Raw genomic sequence first — 23,666 nt, 5'->3', positions numbered from 1 at the left:
TCTGAAACTCACTTAGATAATACTTTTGATGATACAGTGGTAGCAATACATGGCTATAACATCTACCGAAAATACAGAAATGCCAATGGGGGCGGTGTTGCGGTCTATATTCAGAACCACATTCCTATAAAGCTTAGAGACGATCTCATGTTAAATACTGTTGAAGTAATATGGCTACAGGTTAATCTGCTTCACCTAAAGCCCATTGTTGTGGGAAGCTTCTATAGATCACAAAGTGCTAACAGTCAGTATCTGGATAATATGTGTGAAAGATATACTTTTCTTTTGCAAAATGCTATATATATCTGACACTCTCGGAGAACTAAGTAGTACTGCTAGGTTTTACAGTCAAATGTAACAAATAACTACATTTTTAATAAAGAACTATACAAGTTATACATCGTTTTTATAATTCATACAGTAATATGAGATCTGTATGTAAAACATTTACATTGGATAATTTAGTCATTTAGCAGATGCTCTTATCCAGATCGACTTACAGTTAGTGCATTCATATTAAGCTACAGTAGCTATGTGAGACAACAACATATCACAGTCAAATATACAGGATACAAACATTCCATTCCAGCTAAACAATGGATATACAGTGTTTTGCAAAAATAAACTCATTTTATTTCACATCTAAAATCTATGAATTAAAAATCAGAGAACAGTAATATGTTACACACACACATGAAGGTACCCATAAGCAATAATTTCTGATGGAAAAAAACACAAATGTGAAAAAGTGGGGATATCGCAACTCTTTAATTTCAAAACAACCCTCTCTTTGTCCTTCTGTCCAGAGCCATGTAGGTATATAAAGTAGGTCTATCTGGCTCTGCTCCTGACCCTCAGTACCCCTTGGTGTGTACGGCCTCTGGAATCTGACATCTCAGTATCGGAGGAATGAACCTTTTCCTCTTCCATATACAGAATGAGAGAGACATTTAGCTTGTGATCATGTGAAAAGATCATGTGAGGTTGTCCATATAGAAAGGCCATGTTTCTTTTGTTCAGTTCAAAGTTCACAGATGGAGCAGCCCTGCCCTCCAACCATCTGACACCGATACTGTAGTCATAGGGTCCATCTTAAATGGCACCCTATATAGTGCACTACTTTTGACCAGAGCCTATGTGGGCCCTGTTTAAAAGTAGCGGTGTGCGTTATGTGCTACTAAGAAACACTTAATGATTGAGTTCAACAAGTTCCTATCGGTACCTTCCGGAAGCCCCTTCGCCCATATGACATCATTGTTCCCTAAGCCAGTGGGAGATGGTTAGAGTCATTGTTAGTAGTTCCTCCTTCCTTTTAATTCGGAATCCTAATCACCATGGTGACCTGACGACTCCATTGTTCTGTTCAGTTGTTATTATCTTACGTCAGGTTAGATTATGTCGTATAGGAGTGATGTCATTCTGCTGTATTCTAGAATGGAGAGAAATCAGATAACCCATGGTGTCAGAACCCAGTCACCTGTGGATAGTTAGTTCAGCCAATCCAGTCCACCCTGTGTGAGGTAACATTTCAACACTCAGTCTGGAACATTCCTTGCCAGAACCCCCTCACTGTGTGGGGTCAAACGGAGGTTAAGGACCCCCCTATTCAGTCAAATCACTCCAGGGTTAGGATCCCTCCCACCACCTCCACATCTTTATCCAATCACCATTCTCTAACCAGCAGGAAAATCAACGTAGAAACCGTTGTCATGTAGATCCATCTGCACTAATAATCCAGTGTGTTCACATCCCAACATCTTCATCACCAGATCAGACGTCGTCGTCGTCATGGTTCGCCCTCAGCCTCCTCTCCACTCCGCTCTGGTCCCTCTGACTCCCTCTCTGGGGCAGCTTGCCCACCGGGTCCTTACACAGCACATACTGTTCCCAGATCTTACGGAACGCATTCCGGAACTTCTTGATGCGGAATGCGTAGACGATGGGGTTGACGGCAGAGTTGGCGTGTGTGAGCAGGATGGCGATATAGATAAGGAATATGGGCTTTTTACAGTCCGGGCAGAACAGCGTGATGCAGTTGAGGATGTGGAGAGGAAGCCAGCTGATGGCAAACAGGAAGAGGACCAGGGCCAGGGACTTGGCTAGTTTAAGTTCCTTCCCATAGTAACGGCTGGGGTCCGTGTGGCTCGCCGTCACCTGGGATAGGAGGGAGAAGAGGGAGAAGAGGAAGATGATTTTAGACTTCAGATTCAAAGGCTGGTCTTCTGGACAACCTTACAACATTATACATTTCTTTAATGCATTCTTACAAGTTAACCAATGTTCTCTCTGGTAAAAACAAAGTTTTTCTATTCCATTGTATTGTATTCTAAGTGTGTTTGATTTGCACAGCAGTGTGTCCTGGGTGGAGTGAGTTGACACTTGATTTAAAAACCTGTCCTCTCAGCCGACAATCAGCACCTCTGCTCAGTAATGTCTGTCTAAGTTGTCAGCCATGAGGGGGATAAACTGTTCCTGTTACCTTTCTGGTGCACGCCACAGGACTGCGATTTCTACATCAAATGAAAACTGCCTCTACCTGCCTCCACCTCCCTCTATCTGCCTCCGCCTCCCTCCCTCCACCTAACTCACTCCTCCTCCCTCCACCTCCCTCCACCTCCCTTCACCTCCCTCCACCTCCCTCCACCTCCCTCCAACTCCCTCTACCTCCCTCCACCTCCCTTCACCTCCCTTCAACTCCCTCCGCCTCCTTCCACCTCTCTCCCTGCACCTCCCTCTACCTCCCTCCCCCCACCTCCTCCACCTCCCTCCCCCCACCTCCTCCACCTCCCTCCACCTCCCTCCATCTCCCTCCAACTCCCTTCAACTCCCTCTACCTCCCTCCAACTCCATTTTCCTCCCTCCAACTCCCTCTACCTCCCTTTACCTCCCTTCACCTCCCTCCACCTCCCTCCACCTCCCTCTACCTCCCTCCACCTCCCTCTACCTCCCTCTACCTCCCTCTACCTCCCTCCACCTCCATTCACCTCCCTCCACCTCCCTCTACCTCACTCCATCTCCCTCTACCTCACTCCACCTCCCTCAGTCTTCCTCCACCTCCATTCACCTCCCTCCACCTCCCTTCACCTCCCTCTGTCTCCCTTCACCTCCCTCCGTCTCCCTTCAACTCCCTCCACCTCCCTCTACCTCACTCCATCTCCCTCTACCTCCCTCTACCTCCCTCCACCTCCATTCACCTCACTCCATCTCCCTCTACCTCCCTCTACCTCACTCCATCTCCCTCTACCTCACTCCAACTTCCTCCACCTCCCTCCACCTCCCTCCCTCCACCTCCCTCCAACTCCCTTCACCTCTAATCCCCCCCTCCAACTCCCTCTACCTCCCTCCACCTCCCTCTACCTCACTCCATCTCCCTCTACCTCCCTTCAACTTCCTCCACCTCCCTCAACTCCCTTCACCTCCCTCAACTCCCTTCACCTCCCTCAACTCCCTTCACCTCCCTCAACTCCCTTCACCTCCCTCCACCTCCCTCTACCTCCCTCCACCTCCCTCTACCTCACTCTGTCTCCCTCCGTCTCCCTCTACCTCCCTCCACCTCCCTCCAACGCCCTCTACCTCCCTCCAACTCCTTTCACCTCCCTCTACTTCCCTGCTGTGCTCATCAAACACACTCGGTTCATTCTGTCCTATTCATCTGACTCTAGTCCAGACAAGTGACCTTCATGTAGCCTGGTCTCAGATCTGTTTTTGCTGTCTTTTCAACTACTATAGTTAATGTCATGTGACAATGACCGTAGGAGTTGGCAAGACCGCACAAACAGATCTGGGACCAGGCTATGCTTCTTGTCGAGCTGCCAGTGGATCATCTGATTCTATAGCCTGGATAAAAATTCTATAGCCATACGTAAAAATGTATGCACACATGACTGTAAGTTGCTTTGGATAAAAGCGTCTGCTAAATGGCATATTATATATTATATTATTAAACCAGACTGAACGCTGCAGTCACCATTGTTTTTACTTCATGTGAGTCTGCTTTAACAAGGCTAGTTATTGTAGTTCTAGCCAATCACCTTCTTGTTGAGCTGCCGGTGTATCATATAAAAGATCTCAGCATAGATGAGCAGCATGAGGACGAGGGGCGGCAGCACCCAGCCGAAGAAGTTGAAGTAGACCATGTAGTCCATGCTGATGACGTTCTCAAACTGACACGTCACTAAGAGGTCAGAGGTCACCAGGGAGCTGTTGTCACGGAGACGCTGCAGGTTGTTCCAGCCCAGCATGGGCGTCAAGCCGACCACGATGGCAACCATCCAACACACCACCACCGCCGTGCCTGCCCGCCGCGGAGTTACCACACGCTTGTAGCTATGGAGACAGGAGACAAGACAAAAAACGGGTGAGGTGTTAGTGTATACTGTGCTGTACCTCTTTTAGTTCCCATTACATTATCTTTTAGTTCCCATTACATGATCTTTTAGTTCCCATTACATTATCTTTTAGCTCCCATTACATTATCTTTTAGTTCCCATTACATGATCTTTTAGTTCCCATTACATTATCTTTTAGTTCCCATTACATTATCTTTTAGTTCCCATTACATTATATTTTAGTTCTCATTTACATGATATTTTAGTTTCCATTTACATTATCTTTTAGTTCCCATTACATTATATTTTAGTTCTCATTTACATGATCTTTTAGTTTCCATTTACATTATCTTTTAGTTCCCATTTACATTATCTTTTAGTTCCCATTTACATTATATTTTAGTTCCCATTTACATGCTTTCAAGAGCTTTGTTGTTTGACTTAGAAAGCATGTTTGTGTTGAGAGCATACGTCATTGACAGAAACAACTTGAACTGTTGCATCTCATTGTGTTGTTGTCCTCCGGTGGATAGCTAGCTAGCTAAAATTGGCACTTTCCTAAATTAGCCATGGATGGAGGTAGGGATTTGGACTTGTGGTTTTACTTAATTCTCTGTACTGGCCAACAGCGATTTTCTTCGCAAATATATATATATATATATATATATATATATATATATATATATATATATATATATATCACAGTGGGGAGAACAAGTATTTGATACACTGCCGATTTTGCAGGTTTTCCTACTTACAAAGCATGTAGAGGTCTGTAATTTTTATCATAGGTACACTTCAACTGTGAGAGACGGAATCTAAAACAAAAATCCAGAAAATCACATTGTATGATTTTTAAGTAATTAATTTGCATTTTATTTGCTGACATAAGTATTTGATCACTTACCAACCAGTAAGAATTCCGGGTCTCACAGACCTGTTAGTTTTTCTTTAAGAAGCCCTCCTGTTCTCCACTCATTACCTGTATTAACTGTACCTGTTTGAACTCGTTACCTGTATAAAAGACACCTGTCCACACACTCAATCAAACAGACTCCAACCTCTCCACAAAGACCAGAGAGCTGTGTAAGGACATCAGGGATAAAATTGTAAACCTGCACAAGGCTGGGATGGGCTACAGGACAATAGGCAAGCAGCTTGGTGAGAAGGCAACAACTGTTGGCGCAATTATTAGAAAATGGAAGAAGTTCAAGATGACGGTCAATCACCCTCGGTCTGGGGCTCCATGCAAGAGTTCACCTCGTGGGGCATCAATGATCATAAGGAAGGTGAGGGATCAGCCCAGAACTGTGGTCATCTGTAGCTCAGCTGGTAGAGCACAGTGCTTGTAATGCCAAGGTAGTGGGTTCGATCCCCGGGACCACCCATACACAAAAAAAATTTATGCACGCATGACTGTAAGTCGCTTTGGATAAAAGCGTCTGCTAAATGGCATATTATTATTATTATATTATTAACTACACGGCAGGACCTGGTCAATGACCTGAAGAGAGCTGGGACCACAGTCTCAAAGAAAACCATTTGTAACACACTACGCCGTCATGGATTAAAATCCTGCAGCGCACGCAAGGTCCCCCTGCTCAAGCCAGCGCATGTCCAGGCCCGTCTGAAGTTTGCCAATGACCATCTGGATGATCCAGAGGAGGAATGGGAGAAGGTCATGTGGTCTGATGAGACAAAAATAGAGCTTTTTGGTCTAAACTCCACTCGCCGTGTTTGGAGGAAGAAGAAGGATGAGTACAACCCCAAGAACACCATCCCAACCGTGAAGCATGGAGGTGGAAACATCATTCTTTGGGGATGCTTTTCTGCAAAGGGGACAGGACGACTGCACCGTATTGAGAGGAGGATGGATGGGGCCAAGTATCGCGAGATCTTGGCCAACAACCTCCTTCCCTCAGTAAGAGCATTGAAGATGGGTCGTGGCTTGGTCTTCCAGCATGACAACGACCCGAAACACACAGCCAGGGCAACTAAGGAGTTGCTCTGTAAGAAGCATCTCAAGGTCCTGAGTGGCCTAGCCAGTCTACAGACCTGAACCCAATAGAAAATCTTTGGAGGGAACTGAAAGTCCGTATTGCCCAGTGACAGCCCCGAAACCTGAAGGATCTGGAGAAGGTCTGTATGGAGGAGTCGGCCAAAATCCCTGCTGCAGTGTGTGCAAACCTGGTCAAGACGTACAGGAAACGTATGATCTCTGTAATTGCAAACAAAGGTTTCTGTACCAAATATTAAGTTCTGCTTTTCTGATGTATCAAATACTTATGTCATGCAATAAAATGCAAATGAATTACTTAAAAATCATACAATGTGATTTTCTGGATTTTTGTTTTAGATTCTGTCTCTCACAGTTGAAGTGTACCTATGATAAAAATTACAGACCTCTACATGCTTTGTAAGTAGGAAAACCTGCAAAATCGGCAGTGTATCAAATACTTGTTCTCCCCACTGTATATATATATATATACATACATACACTACCGTTCAAAAGTTTGGGGTCACTTAGAAATGTCCTTGTTTTCGAAAGAAAATATTTTTTTTGTTCATTAAAATAACATCAAATTGATCAGAAATACAGTGTAGACATTGTTAATGTTGTAAATGGCTATTGTAGCTGGAAAAGGCTGATTTTTACTGGAATATCTACATAGGCATACAGAGGGCCATTATCAGCAACCATCAGTCCTGTGTTCCAATGGCACGTTGTGTTTGCTAATCCAAGTTTATCATTTTAAAAGGCTAATTGATCATTAGAAAACCCTTTGTTGTTGTGCTGATTAAAGAAGCAATAAAACTGGCCTTCTTGAGACTAGTTGAGTATCTGGAGCATCAGCAATTGTGGGTTCGATTACAGGCTCAAAATGGCCAGAAACAAATAACTTTCTTCTGAAACTCGTCAGTCTATTCTTGTTCTGAGAAATGAAGGCAGTATGAGCTTTATCTTTATAGCAAATTAATCAGACTATTTTCCAGTAAATGATAACATACATGACGTGAACGTGTGCATCCAAACATGCGAGAAAATGCCAAGAAACTGAAGATCTCGTAATACGCTGTGTACTACTCCCGTCACAGAACAGCGCAAACAGGCTCTAACCAGAATAGAAAGAGGAGTGGGAGGCCTCGGTGCACAACTGAGCAAGAGGACAAATACATTTGAGTGTCTAGTTTGAGAAACAGGCTTCAACTGGCAGCTTCATTAAAGAACACCAGTCTCAACTTCAACAGTGAAGAAGCGACTCTGGGATGCTGACCTTCTAGGCAGAGTTGCAAAGAAAAAGCCATATGTCAGACTGCCCATCTTAATCTTTTCCTTTTATTGGCCAGTCTGAGATATGGCAAACAGAACGTGCCATTGGAACACGGGACTGATGGTTTCTGATAATGGGCCTCTGTACGCCTATGTAGCCGTTTCCAGCTACAATAGCCATTTACAACATTAACAATATGTACACTGTATTTCTGATCAATTTTATGTTATTTTAATGGACAAAAATATTGATTTTCTTTCGAAAACAAGGACATTTCTAAGTGACCCCAAACTTTTGAACGGTAGTGTCCATACACATATATGTACATATCCTTTTTTATAATATATTTCCCTTTATTACTTTCCAACCCCACCACCCCTTCCCTAATTGGAGTAAACTAGTGAACAACAACACTTAGGCCTCTACTTCCAGCTTATACATACTATATACATTTTATGGACATTTACAATAATTATATTTTGTTTGTTTTTACTCCTGAACTTCCTCTACCCTCAACCTCTTTGATCATTTTCATGATGTCCATCCGGTTTGCCTCTATATGCCATATCTTTCTAACAGTGCTCTTTCACAAAAGCTCTCAACCTATAACCTATATACTTCTATGGACACAGTATGCTTTACATTAGTTATCTTGTTGTTATTAGTTGTTGTTAGTTGTTATTAGTCCCATCCTTCAGCTCCATTCAACACCTCCCATCTATATCTTAACACCATCAATTTTGGATTTCTATTTGTCATATATTTTTCAACTGTACTGTGATGTTTCACAAAAGTTCTGAACCCTTCTATTCTCATTATTTCTACAGATTGAAATTGAAAATATTTTTTTTTGCTAAAAGTATTATTATATTATTGATCGATTGACTATGACTTTCAGATCACCCAGTAGTGCTATCTGCAGGGTTAGCTCCAGCTAAATATTGTAATCCTTCAGCCATTCCTGGACCTGTGACCAAAAACAAGCTACAAATGGACAGTACCAAAACAAATGATCTAATGATTCTGTCTCTTCGCAGCAAAATCTGCAGAGCTGGGAAGATTGTATCCCCCATATAAATAACATTCTATTGGTAACAAGAATTTTGAATAATAATTTTAATTGAAAAATTCTAAGTTTTGAATCCGGCGTCGTTTTGTTTTTCCATATGTTTTGTTAGCTGCATGTGTGACATAACTCCACCAGTCCTACCTATGATATCATTTACGACGATTATACCTTTAAATTTTTTTTTTTTTTTTTTTTAAATTAGTATATTTGAGTTTAACCACAATATTTGTTGCATTATTTGTTCTGTCGTTTCTGGAGAATAAAATTGCAACCAACTTTCTATGGCTTGTTTTAGAAATAGTGATATTTTGGGGATTATTTCCTTTTCAAATAACTGAAAGTGAGAGTTTGTAATCTGAATAAAGGGAAAAAGGCCATTCTTGAACATGGGGTGAGACAATGTTACTAATTTGTTAGAGAACCAGTTTGGATTTAAGTATAACTTTAGTATGACTGAAGCTTTTAGTGATAGGTCTATTGCTTTAATATTTAATCATTTCTGTCCTCCGAAATCATATTCATTATATAAATTGGCCCGTTTAATTTTGTCTGTCTTGCCGTTCCAAATAAAATTGAATATTTTTTTCTCATATCATTTAAAACACTGTTCGCTAGGCGTAGGCAAGACCATAAGCAAATAGGTAAACTGAGATAATACTAAAGAGTTAATCATGGTGATTTTTCCACAAATAGACAGGTATTTACCTTTCCATGGTAGCAAGATCTTATCTATTTTTGCTAACTTTCTATTAAAATGTATTGGAGTGAGAAAATGTATTTCATTTGGGATATGTATTCAGAGTATATCCACATCACCATCAGACCATTTTATTGGTAAATTACATGGTAATGTAAAAATGGTATTTTTTGTGATCCAATACGCAATATAGTAAATGTATCATAATTTGATTGTAAGAAAATTAGAAAATGTATCTAGATCCTCTATGAGGCTGTGGAGGGATTCAAGTTGTGGATTTAAAAGAAAACATGAATCATCAGCATACAATGACACCTTTGTTTTTAAACTTTGGATTTCTAATCCCTTGATATTATTGTTGGATCTGATTTTAATAGCTAACATTTCATAATAAATAGATATGCCGATTGTGGATAACCTTGTTTTACTTAATGGCTTTCTGAGAAATAGCCATTATTTACTATTTTACACCTAGGGTTACTATACATGATTTTAATCCATTTTATAAGAGATTCTCCAAAATTGAAATGCTCCAGGCATTTATATATAAACTCCAGTCGTACTTTATCAAATGCCTTTTCAAAGTCTGCTATGAATAGCAGGCCTGGTTTCCCAGATTTTTCATAGTGTTCTATTGTTTCCAGTACTTGCCTTATATTATCTCCAATGTATCGTCCATAAAACGCCTGTCTGATTAGAATGAATAATGTCCAACAATACCTTTTTAATTCTATGCGCTATACATTTTGCTAGAATTTTTGCATCACAACACTGAAGTGTAAGGGGCCTCCAATTTTTAAAATGGACTGGATCTTTATATTTCCCACTTGTATCCTGTTTCAGTAATAATGACATCAAACCTTCTTCTTGCTGATAACGGTCCTCTGAGTATATCAAAAAAGGTTTGGTATACCTCGACTGGTATGCCATCCAATCCTGGAGTTTTCCCGGACTTAGTCTTTCATTGCATCTAGTATGAAAATGTATGCACTCACTAACTGTAAGTCGCTCTAGATAAGAGCATCTGCTAAAAATTTCACCTTCACATGAGTCTTTCTGTATGGCTGTTAATTTTACATTATCAATAGAAAAAAAATCCCTACAATTAGCTTCAGTTAGAGGAGATGGAGGCGACGGAAACTAAAACATATGCTTAAAGTACTTTGCTTCCTCCTTCAAAATATTATTTGGTGTATCATGGGTGACTTCGTCATTTGTAACCAGTTTCAGTAAATTCTTTTTGGTAGCATTTCTATGTTGAAGATAAAAAAATAATTTGGTGCATTTTTCCCCATATTCCATCCAGTTTGCTTAATTTTTTATAATATATTACACTTGATCTTTCTTGAATAAGTTTCTCCATTTCTTTTTGTTTTTCCTCTCATTTATTCTGAGCCTCTGTTACTGTTTTTATTGCTATCTATCTGTTCTGTTAGACCTTCTATTTCCTTTGATAGTATGGACTCTTTTGACCTAAATTGCTTTTGTTTTCGAGATGAGTACTGAATTGCATGTCCTCTAAAGGCACATTTAAAAGTGTCCCATACAATAAGGGGATTTGCTGTACCTATGTTATGTTGGGAAAAAAATTAGTTATAAATTCCTCTGTCCTAGTTAAAAACAAGTTATCATCCAATAGGCTTTGATAAAATTTCCAATATCCTCGCCCACGTGGAAATTCAGTAAGAGTAATGTATATGCCAATTATATGATGGTCTGACCGCATTCTGTCCCCTATCAACACTTTTTAAACTTTTGGTGCCAACGAGAATGACATAAGAAAGAAGTCAAGACGACTAGCTTGATTGAGTCTCCGCCATGTATATCTCACTAGGTCAGGATATTTAAGCCTCCATTTAGTTTTTGGCATCTTTTAGTTGTCACTGTATTAGACTAAGTAGAGGTGATTTGATGATGTTGAAATGGTGCTGGAATAGTGGAGGCAGCTCCTGTTTTCTTTGCGACTTATGGTAACTGTGGTTCTAAATCAACAGTTGTTTAGCGGTCCGAAACATTAACTTGCTTGACCATGCTGTAGGTCATGTAACTGTCTGTTACATTGCATATGCTTTGTGGACTTCACCGGACAGAGGTTGCTATCCAGTTTTGTGATCAAACAAAGGTGTGGTTGAATTTATTCTGCCACTGTGTCTTCTTATTGTCTCGGCCTTTAGGCCTATATATCACGGTCGCAAGGTATATGGATTAACAGGTTAAAGAGCAAACAACGCAATTACAACACATAGGTTGTAATATGGCTTTTTGGGGGGAGGGGGCTTGGATTTGAACCACGGACCGCTACTGGATATGAGAGTAAATCCAACAAGCTCCAAGTCTTGGCTGACTGACTAATGTTCCGAGAAGAGAATCACTGCAATTGGCTTGTATCCACCGTGTTCTGCAATCCATGGTACGGTACATCGGTACCTCACTAGACTGTCTACTACCCTGTCAAACTTCTGAATTACATCCAAGTTTAGAATCCAAATCTGTGATTCTTTCCTCCTTTTGAAGGTCATAGCTGAGTAACTATACAGGAGGTATGAACTGATGTGCTCTGCTCACACACCAGAGCAGATGAAGCACTGCTGTTAGATGTACATCTTTGGTTTGTGTGAGTTTGCTGAAGGAGCTGCTTCTCTGAGGCATGAAAGTAGAACTCACACACCCTCAGACAACGAGTAAATCATCTCAAGAGAAACCTGCATATACCCACACATTCTCTTTCTCACACACTCACAGAAACACACACTCCTTTGCCGTCTCCTTGCCAGACCTACTGACTCTCTACGTACTCTCTCTCCCCTTCTGGTCTCTCTCACACATTCTCTCTCTCCCTCCCCCTCTCCCTCCCTCTCCCTCTCTCGCTTTCTCTCTCTCTCTCTCACACACACACACACACAGTGGGTGGTGTGACGCATACACCTCTGAGGATGAATGGTCTCTCACAGGAAGGAGAAGGAGAACCCATTGAGTAATCTGCCACAGGGCTGCCAGGATATAAAACACTCACTGCCACTCAATGTCACACACACACACACACACCAGTCTCGTAATGTCACTGAGGACACACACACACACACACACACCACACACACACAAGCGCGTTCACAATCTCCTAAGAAGCAGTCGGTCAATGAATGAGTGCTTAGGTTATCTTCCTTAAGTGCACATCAATTATCCAGTAAACGTTGTTTCTGAAATATGTTTTCAATAAGTCCTTTCATTAATCCGTATCTTTAGTGTTTCCCTGTGCATTCATATGCAAGGAACAGTTTCTGGCAACCTTTGTTTACTAATTGGACCCTTTCACTATCCAGGCACTTGTCATCTCCCGTCTGGATTACTGCAACTCGCTGTTGGCTGGGCTCCCTGCCTGTGCCATTAAACCCCTACAACTCATCCAGAATGCCGCAGCCCGTCTGGTGTTCAACCTTCCCAAGTTCTCTCACGTCACCCCCCTCCTCCGCACACTCCACTGGCTTCCAGTTGAAGCTCGCATCCGTTACAAGACCATGGTGCTTGCCTATGGAGCAGTGAGGGGAACGGCACCTCCGTACCTTCAGGCTCTGATCAGTCCCTACACCCAGGCGAGGGCATTGCGTTCATCCACCTCTGGCCTGCTGGCTCCCTTCCTCTGCGGAAGCATAGTTCCCGCTCAGCCCAGTCAAAGCTGTTCGCTGCTCTGGCACCCCAATGGTGGAACAAGCTCCCTCACGACGCCAGGACAGCGGAGTCACTCACCACCTTTCGGAGACATTTGAAACCCCACCTCTTTAAGGAACACCTGGGATAGGATAGAGTAATCCTTCTACCCCCCAAAAAAGAAAAAAAAAGAAAGTATAATTGTAAAGTGGTTATCCCACTGGCTATAGGGTGAATGCACCAATTTGTAGTCGCTCTGGATAAGAGCGTCTGCTAAATGACGTAAATGTGCCCTTGAGCAAGGCACTTAACCCTAATTGCTCCTGTGAGTCGCTCTGGATAAGAGCGTCTGCTAAATGACTAACATGTAAATGTAACTCCTGTAATAAATGAGGGTCTCAAATGGCACCCTGTTCCCTATATAGTTCACTACTTTTGACCAGGACCCATAAGGAATAGGATAACATTTGGGATGCATCCTATGTTAGATTCAGAGGCCTGAGACATTACATATTCAGATCAGCCAACCAACCACAATAATCACATTGATCAATCATGCATTCAATTCATTCAAATGAACTGTAGCTCCCTTTTACAGGCAAGCTGTGCAAATCACGATTTTGGCCTTTAAGGATCTCAAATGCTTTATTTGTTAGGATGGGGATAATGCAGCCTAGTTGTTGGTGATTTTATAAAAGAGAATCTATACTGACTATATACCAATATACTGATGTACTTGTCTCCTCTATAATACATCCCACTTGGCACAGATGTCAGTTCAACGTCTAGTTTTGATTTACATTTGGTTGAGTTGTCAACTAACGTGAATTCCATGTGAAATCAACAACAAATGTCACCATGTCATTGGATTTAGGTTAAATGTTTATATGAAATGTCCTTACGTTGATGATTTTTTCCAAATCCAATCATTTCTCCACATTGATTCAACATCATCACATTGATTTGTTTGGTTGAAATGACGTGTAAACAAAGTTGATTGAACAATTTTTTGCCCAGTGGGATGTATTTGAATGGGTAAACATTGGGTATACCAATGTTTCTGTCACGAGACAGTTCATCAAGTATTCTGGAGTGAACAAGAATGCCAGTGTGTGGGTGGTGTGTTTTTTCTATATCATATCTCTATCATGTATCTAAATTGCTCATATTTCTCCAAACACATTGATAAACCTAACCTACATGATGTGAAAATCAATATTTTCTGTTTATATTTTCTGTACTATTGGTTATTTGGAAATCAACCCTGCTACAGTTTGCGCTGAATCATCAGTGCTCTGTGAAAGTGTAGCTTGTCAAAACAATCTTATGTTGATTCCAATGCATGATTTATCACTCGTTCAAGTGCGCAAGGCATTCCATTTAATCTCCCCCGAACCTGGAAAACCAACTAAGTGTCACGTCTCCTCCTGTTGCTCCCATCCGGTGCTCTGATTCGCCGGTCTACTGAGCCACCGGTCTGAGCGCACCACCTCGGCACCACTAGAATGGAAACCCAATGCACCCTAATCACCTCCAGTGCACCTGCACCTCATCATAAGCCTCCTGTAGCTCAGTTGGTAGAGCATGGAGCTTGCAACGCCAGGATTGTGGGTTCGATTCCCACGGGGGCCAGTATGAACATGTATACACTCACTAACTGTAAGTCGCTCTGGATAAGAGCGTCTGCTAAATGACTAAAATGTAAATGTAAAAAAAAATCATCTCATCACCACCCCTATATAGCCCTGGACTGTTCAGTGTTGTGTTGTGTGTGATTGTTAGTGTCTTGTCGTGTACTCGCTCTTTGTTGTTCTCTTGCTCAGTGTTAAGTAAACCTTTACATTGTTGATTCCTGCGTCTGTGTCCTGCCTCTTCGTATCCTCAGTACTCATCACACTAAGAAAATACCTTTTCCCCAATTTCTCCTCTATTGAATCTTCCTCATTAGTCAAACAAACCGCCTCAAACCTATCAAACCTATCAAACCTATCAACCTAAGCCACTGAGTTGATTTGGTCATTCAGTTCTGAACATTCCGACTTGCTAAAACCTACATGCAGCCTAAGAGCTAATTGAAAATGGAATGTGATAATTGAATAAATTTCTTATTTCGTCTTACTGTTACTTCTACACATGTAGGCTACTCCATGTGCTATTGGACGTGTGTGCAACCTGGACTCAGGTAGAAGTAACATTGTACATGTAAATCCGGGACACTCCAATTAGTATGATATCTATGGTATATATTAAATTTGTGGAAGTCCATTATCCATTTCTTATGATATGTTATGAATTACAATTAGTATAATATATTACGAATTGCAATTCATACAATATGTTACGAATTACAATTAGTATGATATGTTACGAATTCCAGTTTGTTGTGGCTAACGTTAGCTAGGTGGCTAATGCTAACGCAGTGGTTAGGGTTAGGAGTTAGGATAAAGGGTTAAGGTTAGGGGAAAGGTTAGCTAACATGCAAAGTTGCTAAAAAGTAGTAAGTAGTTGCTAATTAGCAAAAATGCTAAAGTTGTCCGTGATGAGATTCGAACACACAACCTTCAGGTTGCTTGACGTTCATGTAATACGCTTACCCATCCACCCCAACCAACCACCCTTAAGTAACCTTTTGTATTACGTAACCATACCAAATTTAACATACAGCATAATACTAATTTGAGTGTCCTGGATTTAAGTTTACTATGTTGTGTCTAGTCTATGAGACCAGGCTGGTGTGTGCGAGGGGCCTGGCTGGTCAACACATGGTAAGGTTTTAACTCTCATTAGGAGACTGCATAACTGGTGTGGAATTCAACAGCTATGAAATGCCCTCAAAGAGAAACAGAGCAGGTCTACAACACACATCTCACTTTGACTATGATGAACATGGACTTGACCTATGAGACTACTGCTACGAGACTATTGCAGCTCTGTGGGTGTAACATTTATTGACAATTTCGATACCTTCTGGAAACAAAGCTCGTATTATAAGGAGGATGGGATCCACCCAGATCATTTGGGTTCCTGGATCCTTTCACAGCATTATAAGGCTGCGTTGAGACAATGACTTATCAATGACCCAAGTCCAGCTCATTTAATCCCTACCATTGCGTCGCTGAGTTGTCATAATGCTTCAGGAAATGTACATTATCCCATGGGCATTGGAAGACACAATGTAAATAACCTAATTTATGTCCCTCTTACTGCCCGGAATGCCTCTGCTGATCCTACAGCTATTGTATGCAGTACTCATATGCCTATGAACCAGAGTAATATTGTTAGGACTGAGGTGGTGTGCAGGGAAACTTAATGCAGGGAAACTTAAATCCGTTCTACCTAATTTCTACCAGCATGTTAAATGTGCAACCAGAGGAAAAAATACTCTAGACCACCTTTACTCCACACACAGAGACGCATACAAAGCTCTCCCTCGCCCTCCATTTGGCAAATCTGACCATAACTCTATCCTCCTGATTCCTGCTTATAAGCAAAAACTAAAGCAGGAAGCACCAGTGACTCGGTTAATAAAAAAGTGGTCAGATGACGCAGATGCTAAGCTACAGGACTGTTTTGCTAGCACAGACTGGAACATGTTCAGGGATTCTTCAGACAGCATTGAGGAGTACACCACATCAGTCACTGGCTTCATCAATAAGTGCATCGATGATGTCGTCCCCACAGTGACCGTACGTACATACCCCAACCAGAAGCCATGGATTACAGGAAACATCCGCACTGAGCTAAAGGGTAGAGCTGCCGCTTTCAAGGAACGGGACTCTAACCCGGACGCTTATAGGAAATCCCGCTATGCCCTCCGACGAACCATCAAACAGGCAAAGAGTCAATACAGGGCTAAGATTGAATCGTACTACACTGGCTCTGACGCTCGTCGGATGTGGCAGGGCTTGAAAACTATTACAGACTACAAAGGGAAGCACAGCCGCGAGCTGCCCAGTGACACAAGCCTACCAGACGAGCTAAACCACTTCTATGCTCGCTTCGAGGCAAGCAACACTGAAGCATGCATGAGAGCACCAGCTGTTCCGGATGACTATGTGATCACGCTCTCCGTAGCCAATGTGAGTAAGACTTTTAAGCAGGTAAACATTCACAAGGCCGCAGGGCCAGACGGATTACCAGGACGTGTACTCCGAGCATGTGCTGACCAACTGGCAAGTGTCTTCACTGACATTTTCAACATGTCCCTGACTGAGTCTGTAATACCAACATGTTTCAAGCAGACCACCATAGTCCCCGTGCCCAAGGACTCTAAGATAACCTGCCTAAATGACTACCGACCCATAGCACTGACGTCTGTAGCCATGAAGTGCTTTGAAAGGCTGGTCATGGCTCATATCAACAGCATTATCCCAGAAACCCAAGACCCACTCCAATTTGCATACCGCCCCAACAGATCCACAGATGATGCAATCTCTATTGCACTCCACACTGCCCTTTCCCACCTGGACAAAAAGAACACCTACGTGAGAATGCTGTTAATTGACTACAGCTCAGTGATCAACACCATAGTGCCCTCTAAGCTCATCACTAAGCTAAGGATCCTGGGACTAAACACCTCCCTCTGCAACTGGATCCTGGACTTCCTGACGGGCCGCCCCCAGGTGGTAAGGGTAGGTAACAACACATCTGCCACACTGATCCTCAACACGGGGGCCCCTCAGGGGTGCGTGCTCAGTCCCCTCCTGTACTCTCTGTTCACCCATGACTGCATGGCCAGGCACGACTCCAACACCATCATTAAGTTTGCCGACGACACAACAGTGGTAGGCCTGATCACCGACAACGATGAGACAGCCTATAGGGAGGAGGTCAGAGACCTGGCCGTGTGGTGCCAGGACAACAACCTCTCCCTCAACGTGACCAAGACAAAGGAGATGATTGTGGACTACAGGAAAAAAAAGAGGACTGAGCACGCCCCCATTCTCATCGACGGGGCTGTAGTGGAACAGGTTGAGAGCTTCAAGTTCCTTGGTGTCCACATCACCAACGAACTATCATGGTCCAAACACACCAAGACAGTCATGAAGAGGGCACGACAAAGCCTATTCCCCCTCAGGAGACTGAAAAGATTTGGCATGGGTCCTCAGATCCTCAAAAAATTCTACAGCTGCACCATCGAGAGCATCCTGACTGGTTGCATCACCGCCTGGTATGGCAACTGCTTGGCCTCCGACCGCAAGGCACTACAGAGGGTAGTGCGTACGGCCCAGTACATCACTGGGGCCAAGCTTCCTGCCATCCAGGACCTCTATACCAGGCGGTGTCAGAGGAAGGCCCTCAAAATTGTCAAAGACTCCAGCCACCCTAGTCATAGACTGTTCTCCCTGCTACCGCACGGCAAGCGGTACCGGAGTGCCAAGTCTAGGTCCAAAAGACTTCTCAACAGCTTCTACCCCCAAGCCATAAGACTCCTGAACAGCTAATCATGGCTCCCGGACTATTTGCACTGCCCCCCCCCCCCCCCACCCCATCCTTTTTACGCTGCTGCTACTCTGTTAATTATTTATGCATAGTCACTTTAACTCTACCCACATGTACATATTACTTCAACTATCTCAACTAGCCGGTGCCCCCGCACATTGACTCTGCACCGGTACCCCCCTGTATATATAGCCTCCCTACTGTTATTTTATTTTACTTCTGCTCTTTTTTTCTCAACACTTTTTTTGTTGTTGTTTTATTTTTACTTTTTTTGTTAAAAATAAATGCACTGTTGGTTAAGGGCTGTAAGTAAGCATTTCACTGTAATGTCTGCACCTGTTGTATTCGGCGCATGTGACCAATAAAATTTGATTTGATTTGATTTGATTAATAGGAAGTCCAATGTGTGGAGCTCACCCTGCACTAATAAAAAATAACTAGAGTATGTCTACCTCTGATAAGCTTCCCAGTAAAGCAAGAAAAAGCTAAAAATAGCCCAAGGTTCATGAAATCAATCATTTGCTAGTAACAGATGACATTCATATTCTGACAATCTCTGAAACTCACTTAGATAATACCTTTGATGATACAGTGGTAGCAATAAAAGGTTATAACATTTACAGAAAAGACAGAAATGCCAATGGGGGCAGAGTTACGGTCTATATTCAGAACCACATTCCTGTAAAGCTTAGAGAGGATCTCATGTTACATACGGTTGAAGTAATATGGCTACAGGTTCACCTACCTCACCTAAAGCCCATTCTGGTGGGAAGCTGCTATAGACCACCAAGTGCTAACAGTCAGTATCTGGATACATGTGTGAAATTATTGATAAAATATGTGATATCAATAGAGAGGTGTACCTTCTGAGTGATTTAAATATTGACTGGTTTTCATCAGGCTGCCCACTCAAGAGAATGCTTCAAACTGTAACTAGTGCCTGCAACCTGGTTAAGGGTATCAATCAACATACCAGGGTAGTTACAAACAGTACAGGAATGAAATCATTGATCATATCTTTACTAATGCTGCAGAAATTTGTTTGAAAGCAGTATCCAGATCCTTCGGATGTAGTGATCACAATATAGTAGCCATATCTAGGAAAACCAAAGTTCCAAAGGCTGGGCCTAATATAGTGTATAAGAGGTCATACAATAAGTTTTGTAGTGATTCCTCTGTTGTTGATGTGAATAATATTTGTTGGTCTGTGGTGTGTAATGACGAGCAACCAGACGATGCACTTGACACATTTATGAAATTGCTTATCCCAGTTACTAATAAGCATGCACCCATTAAGGAAATGACTGTAAAAACTGTTAAATCTCCGTGGATTGATGAGGAATTGAAAATTGTATGGTTGAGAGGGATGAGGCAAAAGAGATGGCAAATAGGTCTGGCTGTACAACTGATTGGCAAACATACTGCAGATTGAGAAATCTAAACTGAATAAAAAGAAGAAGAAACTACACTATGAAACAAAGATAAATGACATAAAGAATGATAGTAAAAAGCTTTGGAGCACCTTAAATGAAATTTTGAGCAAAAAGGCAAACTCCGCTCCATCATTCAATGAATCAGATGGCTCATTCATCACAAAACCGACTGATATTGCCATCTACTTTAATGATTTTTTCCTTCGCAAGATTAGTAAACTTAGGCATGACATGCCAGCAACAAAAACTGACACTACACATCCATGGGCGGCAGGTAGCTTAGTGGGTAAGAGCGTTGTGCCAGTAACCGAAAGGTCGCTGGTTCTAATCCCAGAGCCGACTAGGTGAAAAATCTGTCGATGTGCCCTTGAGCAAGGCACTTAACCCTAATTGCTCCTGTAAGTCGCTCTGGATAAGAGCGTCTGATAGATGACTAAAAAAAATAAAAAATAAAAAATAAGTATATCTGACCAAATTATGAAAGACAAACATTGTAATTTTGAATTCCGTAAAGTAAGTGTGGAAGAGGTGAAAAAAGTATTATTGTCGATCAACAATGACAAGCCACCTGGGTCTGACAACTTGGATGGAAAATTACTGAGGATAATAGCGGACGATATTGCCACTCCTATTTGCCATATCTTCAATTTAAGCCTACAAGAAAGTGTGTGCCCTTAGGCTTGGAGGGAAGCAAAAGTTATTCCCCTACCTAAGAATAGTACAGCCCCCTTTACTGGCTCAAATAGCCGATCAGTCAGCCTGTTACCAACCCTTAGTAAAGTTTTGGAAAAATTGTATTTGACCAGATAAAATGCTATTTTACAGTAAACAAATTGACAACAGACTGTCAGCACGCTTATAGGGAAGGACATTCAACAAGCACAGCACTTACACAAATGAATGATGATTGGCTGAGATAACTTTTTTCAATCTTTACTAACGACATGCCACTGGCTTTGCGTAAAGCCAGTGTGTCTATGTATGCGGATGACTCAACACTATACACGTCAGCTACCACAGTGACTGAAATGACAGCAACACTTAACAAAGGACTGCAGTTAGTTTCAGAATGGGTGGCAAGGAATAAATATTTCAAAAACTAAAAGCATTGTATTTGGGACAAGTCATTCACTAAACCCTAAACCTCAACTAAATATTGTAATGAATAATGTGGAAATTGAGCAAGTTGAGGAGACTAAATTGCTTGGAGTAACCCTGGATTGTAAACTGTCATGGTCAAAACATATTGAATCAACAGTAGCTAGGATGGGGAGAAGTCTGTCCATAATAAAGCGCTGCTCTGCCTTCTTAACAGCACTATCAACAAGGCAGGTTCTACAAAGAGGGACTTAGGAAAATTGCAATTGGCTCAGAACAGGGCAACACGGCTGACCCTTGGATGTACACAGAGCGCTAACATTAATAATATGCATGTCAATCTCTCCTGGCTCAAAGTGGAGGAGAGATTGACTTCATCACTTGACATGTTGAATGCACCGAGCTGTCTGTTTGAACTACTGGCACCCATGCATACCCCACAAGACATGCCACCAGAGGTCTCTTCACAGTCCCCAAGTCAAGAACAGACTATGGGAGGCACACAGTACTACATAGAGCCATGACTACATGGAACTCTATTCCACATCAAGTAACTCATGCCAGCAGTACAATTAGATTTAAAAAACAGATAAAAATACACCTTATGGACTATGAAGCAACACAAACATAGACACATGCATACAAACACACGATAACATACGCACTATACACACACATACACATGTATTTTGTGTTATAGATATGTGGTAGTAGAGTAGATGCCTGAGGGCACAAACTTAATATGTTGTGAAATCTGTTATGAATGCATTGTAATGTTTTTAAAATGTATAACTGCCTTAATTTTGCTGGACCCCAGGAAGAGTAGCTAATGGTGATCCATAATAAATACAAATACCTCAACTGAGACTGGCTATGTATTGAGCATAACACTGTCTGTATGGTCTGTCTGTGGGTGATGTTTTAGTATCTCTGTCTGAGGGCTGACTGTGCCTATCAATAGGCTGCATAGTTTCAGCTATAATAAATGCTGAGTAGCCTATTCGGTAATCAGGCAACAAAATAGCCATATACTGCACAATATCTCAGATCCAATTGCCAACAGACAAACGAGACAGATGTTTGCCCCAGTGACCTTGGAAAAGAAAGCTTTCAAACAGAGACAAAAAGAAAAGCACAATATAAAGGCTATCCCCTTTCTTTCTCTCATTTTTTACCTCATGGGTATTTTGACTCTCAGGTAACGGTCGATAGCGATAGCTAGCAGAGCGAGGATGGAACTCTGCGTGAGCACCAGCACGGTGCACGCGACCAGCAGGCAGCTGTAGAAGTGCGTTTTGAGCCCGATGCTGATGGTGATGGCCAACGGGATGACCAAAGCCCCCACCGCAATATCCGCCAGAGCCAGAGACACTATGAAACAGAAGGTGGTGTCCCTCAGAGAACGGTTGATCCGTACCGCCCAGACCACCATCACGTTCCCGATCACAGAGGACAGGGCGATAATCACCTCCATCCCGATGTAAAGGGCTTGGGCGGGCGGCAGACCAGACTGCATCCTGTCGGTAGCCTGGCAGTCCGGTTGTCTGGTGCTGCTAGTACTTTAGAAAGACAGGGTGGAGAAGTCCTAGTATTCCTTTATGGAATTCGGGGAGCCACTGGAACTCTTGTTTACGCATGGCGTTCTGTCTTATTCGATCCGCCCTAGGAGGATATGACTCTAGATATAATTGCGCTAAGGTTGTGCAGTCCTTTTGGAGACTGCGTTACTGAGCATAATATGGACTTTGGTTTGGACACATCATGCGTCCTGTGGTGTCAGTGAAAGTTGGTCGCCCTGGTGAACCACTCCCTAAAAATGAGGAGGAACAATTTTTCCAGTGAAAGTGTAATTGATTCACACCGGCGCCGGAGGTCCTTGTCCACAGTTTCCCAATTCAGCTCGCATCACAACTAGTCGTCATCATTAGTCAGAATAGAAAGTTGAAAAACAAAATATGTGAGGCTGGTGTCATCAACGGTTAAAGCTGTCAGGGAATGAAAAAAGTAAAGGTAACGCATTGCCACAAATATTAATCAGCTTGAATATTCCCCATTCTCCTCTCATTGAATTGTGTTTTCCGCATCAAGCTTTCGCGTAAAATCCAGTCTTCTTTGCCAAAACGTTCGTTTGGCAGAATGGTTTTCAAAATAGGAACAGCAGCAAAGGAACCGAACTGTCCCGAACTCACTGACGGTGCGTTCAGCTCCAATACGATAGGCTATCTGGTTATTAGCAGCGAGTGTATTGTCTGCTCCGCTCTCTCTGCATATTAGTTTATGTGAAGTCGCATGCGCCGGCGGACCTCAGTGTTCACCAATCCTAATGCTTAAAGAGGGGGGAGGGGGGAGGTGTGTGTGTGTGGGGGGGAGGAGGGGGGAATATTAAATGCATATGGTTTTATTTACTGGATGCCATTGCAATTCACATTGTCAAGGTCATGGTAGTGTATAACACCATTTGGTGTGAATGTGAAATGCACCTTATTTTTTATGCTAAATACAAGGGGGGAAATATAATGACACACAATGTAAATAAAAAATACACAATAAGGGATATTGTCATTAGTTCAATATACTCTTCGATGTTGCATATTGTTACAGTATGTCTCATGGGTTTCATAACCACATCTGTCTTTATAGACGGGTTGGTTGTATAGCAACAAAACCGACGCATGCGCAACT

At 42.3% G+C, this 23,666-nt stretch overlaps 1 protein-coding gene across 1 annotated transcript; it reads right to left on the bottom strand.

Moving 5' to 3' along the window:
* Positions 1 to 532: 532 nt before the first annotated feature.
* On the bottom strand, positions 533 to 23,286 carry LOC121574762 (adenosine receptor A1-like). Its single transcript, XM_041887324.1, has 3 exons — positions 22,160 to 23,286; positions 4,032 to 4,326; positions 533 to 2,154 (listed from the first exon to the last, which is right to left on the bottom strand). The coding sequence occupies exons 1-3, from the start codon at positions 22,498 to 22,500 to the stop codon at positions 1,771 to 1,773; spliced, it is 1,020 nt and encodes a 339-aa protein (XP_041743258.1). The 5' UTR covers positions 22,501 to 23,286; the 3' UTR covers positions 533 to 1,770.
* Between the last annotated feature and the right edge of the window lie 380 nt (positions 23,287 to 23,666).

This window comes from Coregonus clupeaformis, chromosome 10, assembly GCF_020615455.1.
Source record: "Coregonus clupeaformis isolate EN_2021a chromosome 10, ASM2061545v1, whole genome shotgun sequence".
In the NCBI taxonomy this organism is placed as follows: Eukaryota; Metazoa; Chordata; class Actinopteri; order Salmoniformes; family Salmonidae; genus Coregonus; species Coregonus clupeaformis.
The sequence above is the reverse complement of the archived record's forward strand: the minus strand, read 5'-3'. Positions and strand labels throughout refer to the sequence as shown.

What these genes read in the sequence shown, in the direction of transcription:
- LOC121574762 (XM_041887324.1), bottom strand. Translation starts at nt 22,500, where the DNA reads ATGCAGTCTGGTCTGCCGCCCGCCCAAGCCCTTTACATCGGGATGGAG. An exon ending in AGAGTCAAAATACCCATGAG is followed by an intron (nt 4,327 to 22,159) that starts GTAAAAAATGAG and finishes CTGTCTCCATAG; the next exon opens with CTACAAGCGTGTGGTAACTC. An exon ending in ACCGGCAGCTCAACAAGAAG is followed by an intron (nt 2,155 to 4,031) that starts GTGATTGGCTAG and finishes CTCCTATCCCAG; the next exon opens with GTGACGGCGAGCCACACGGA.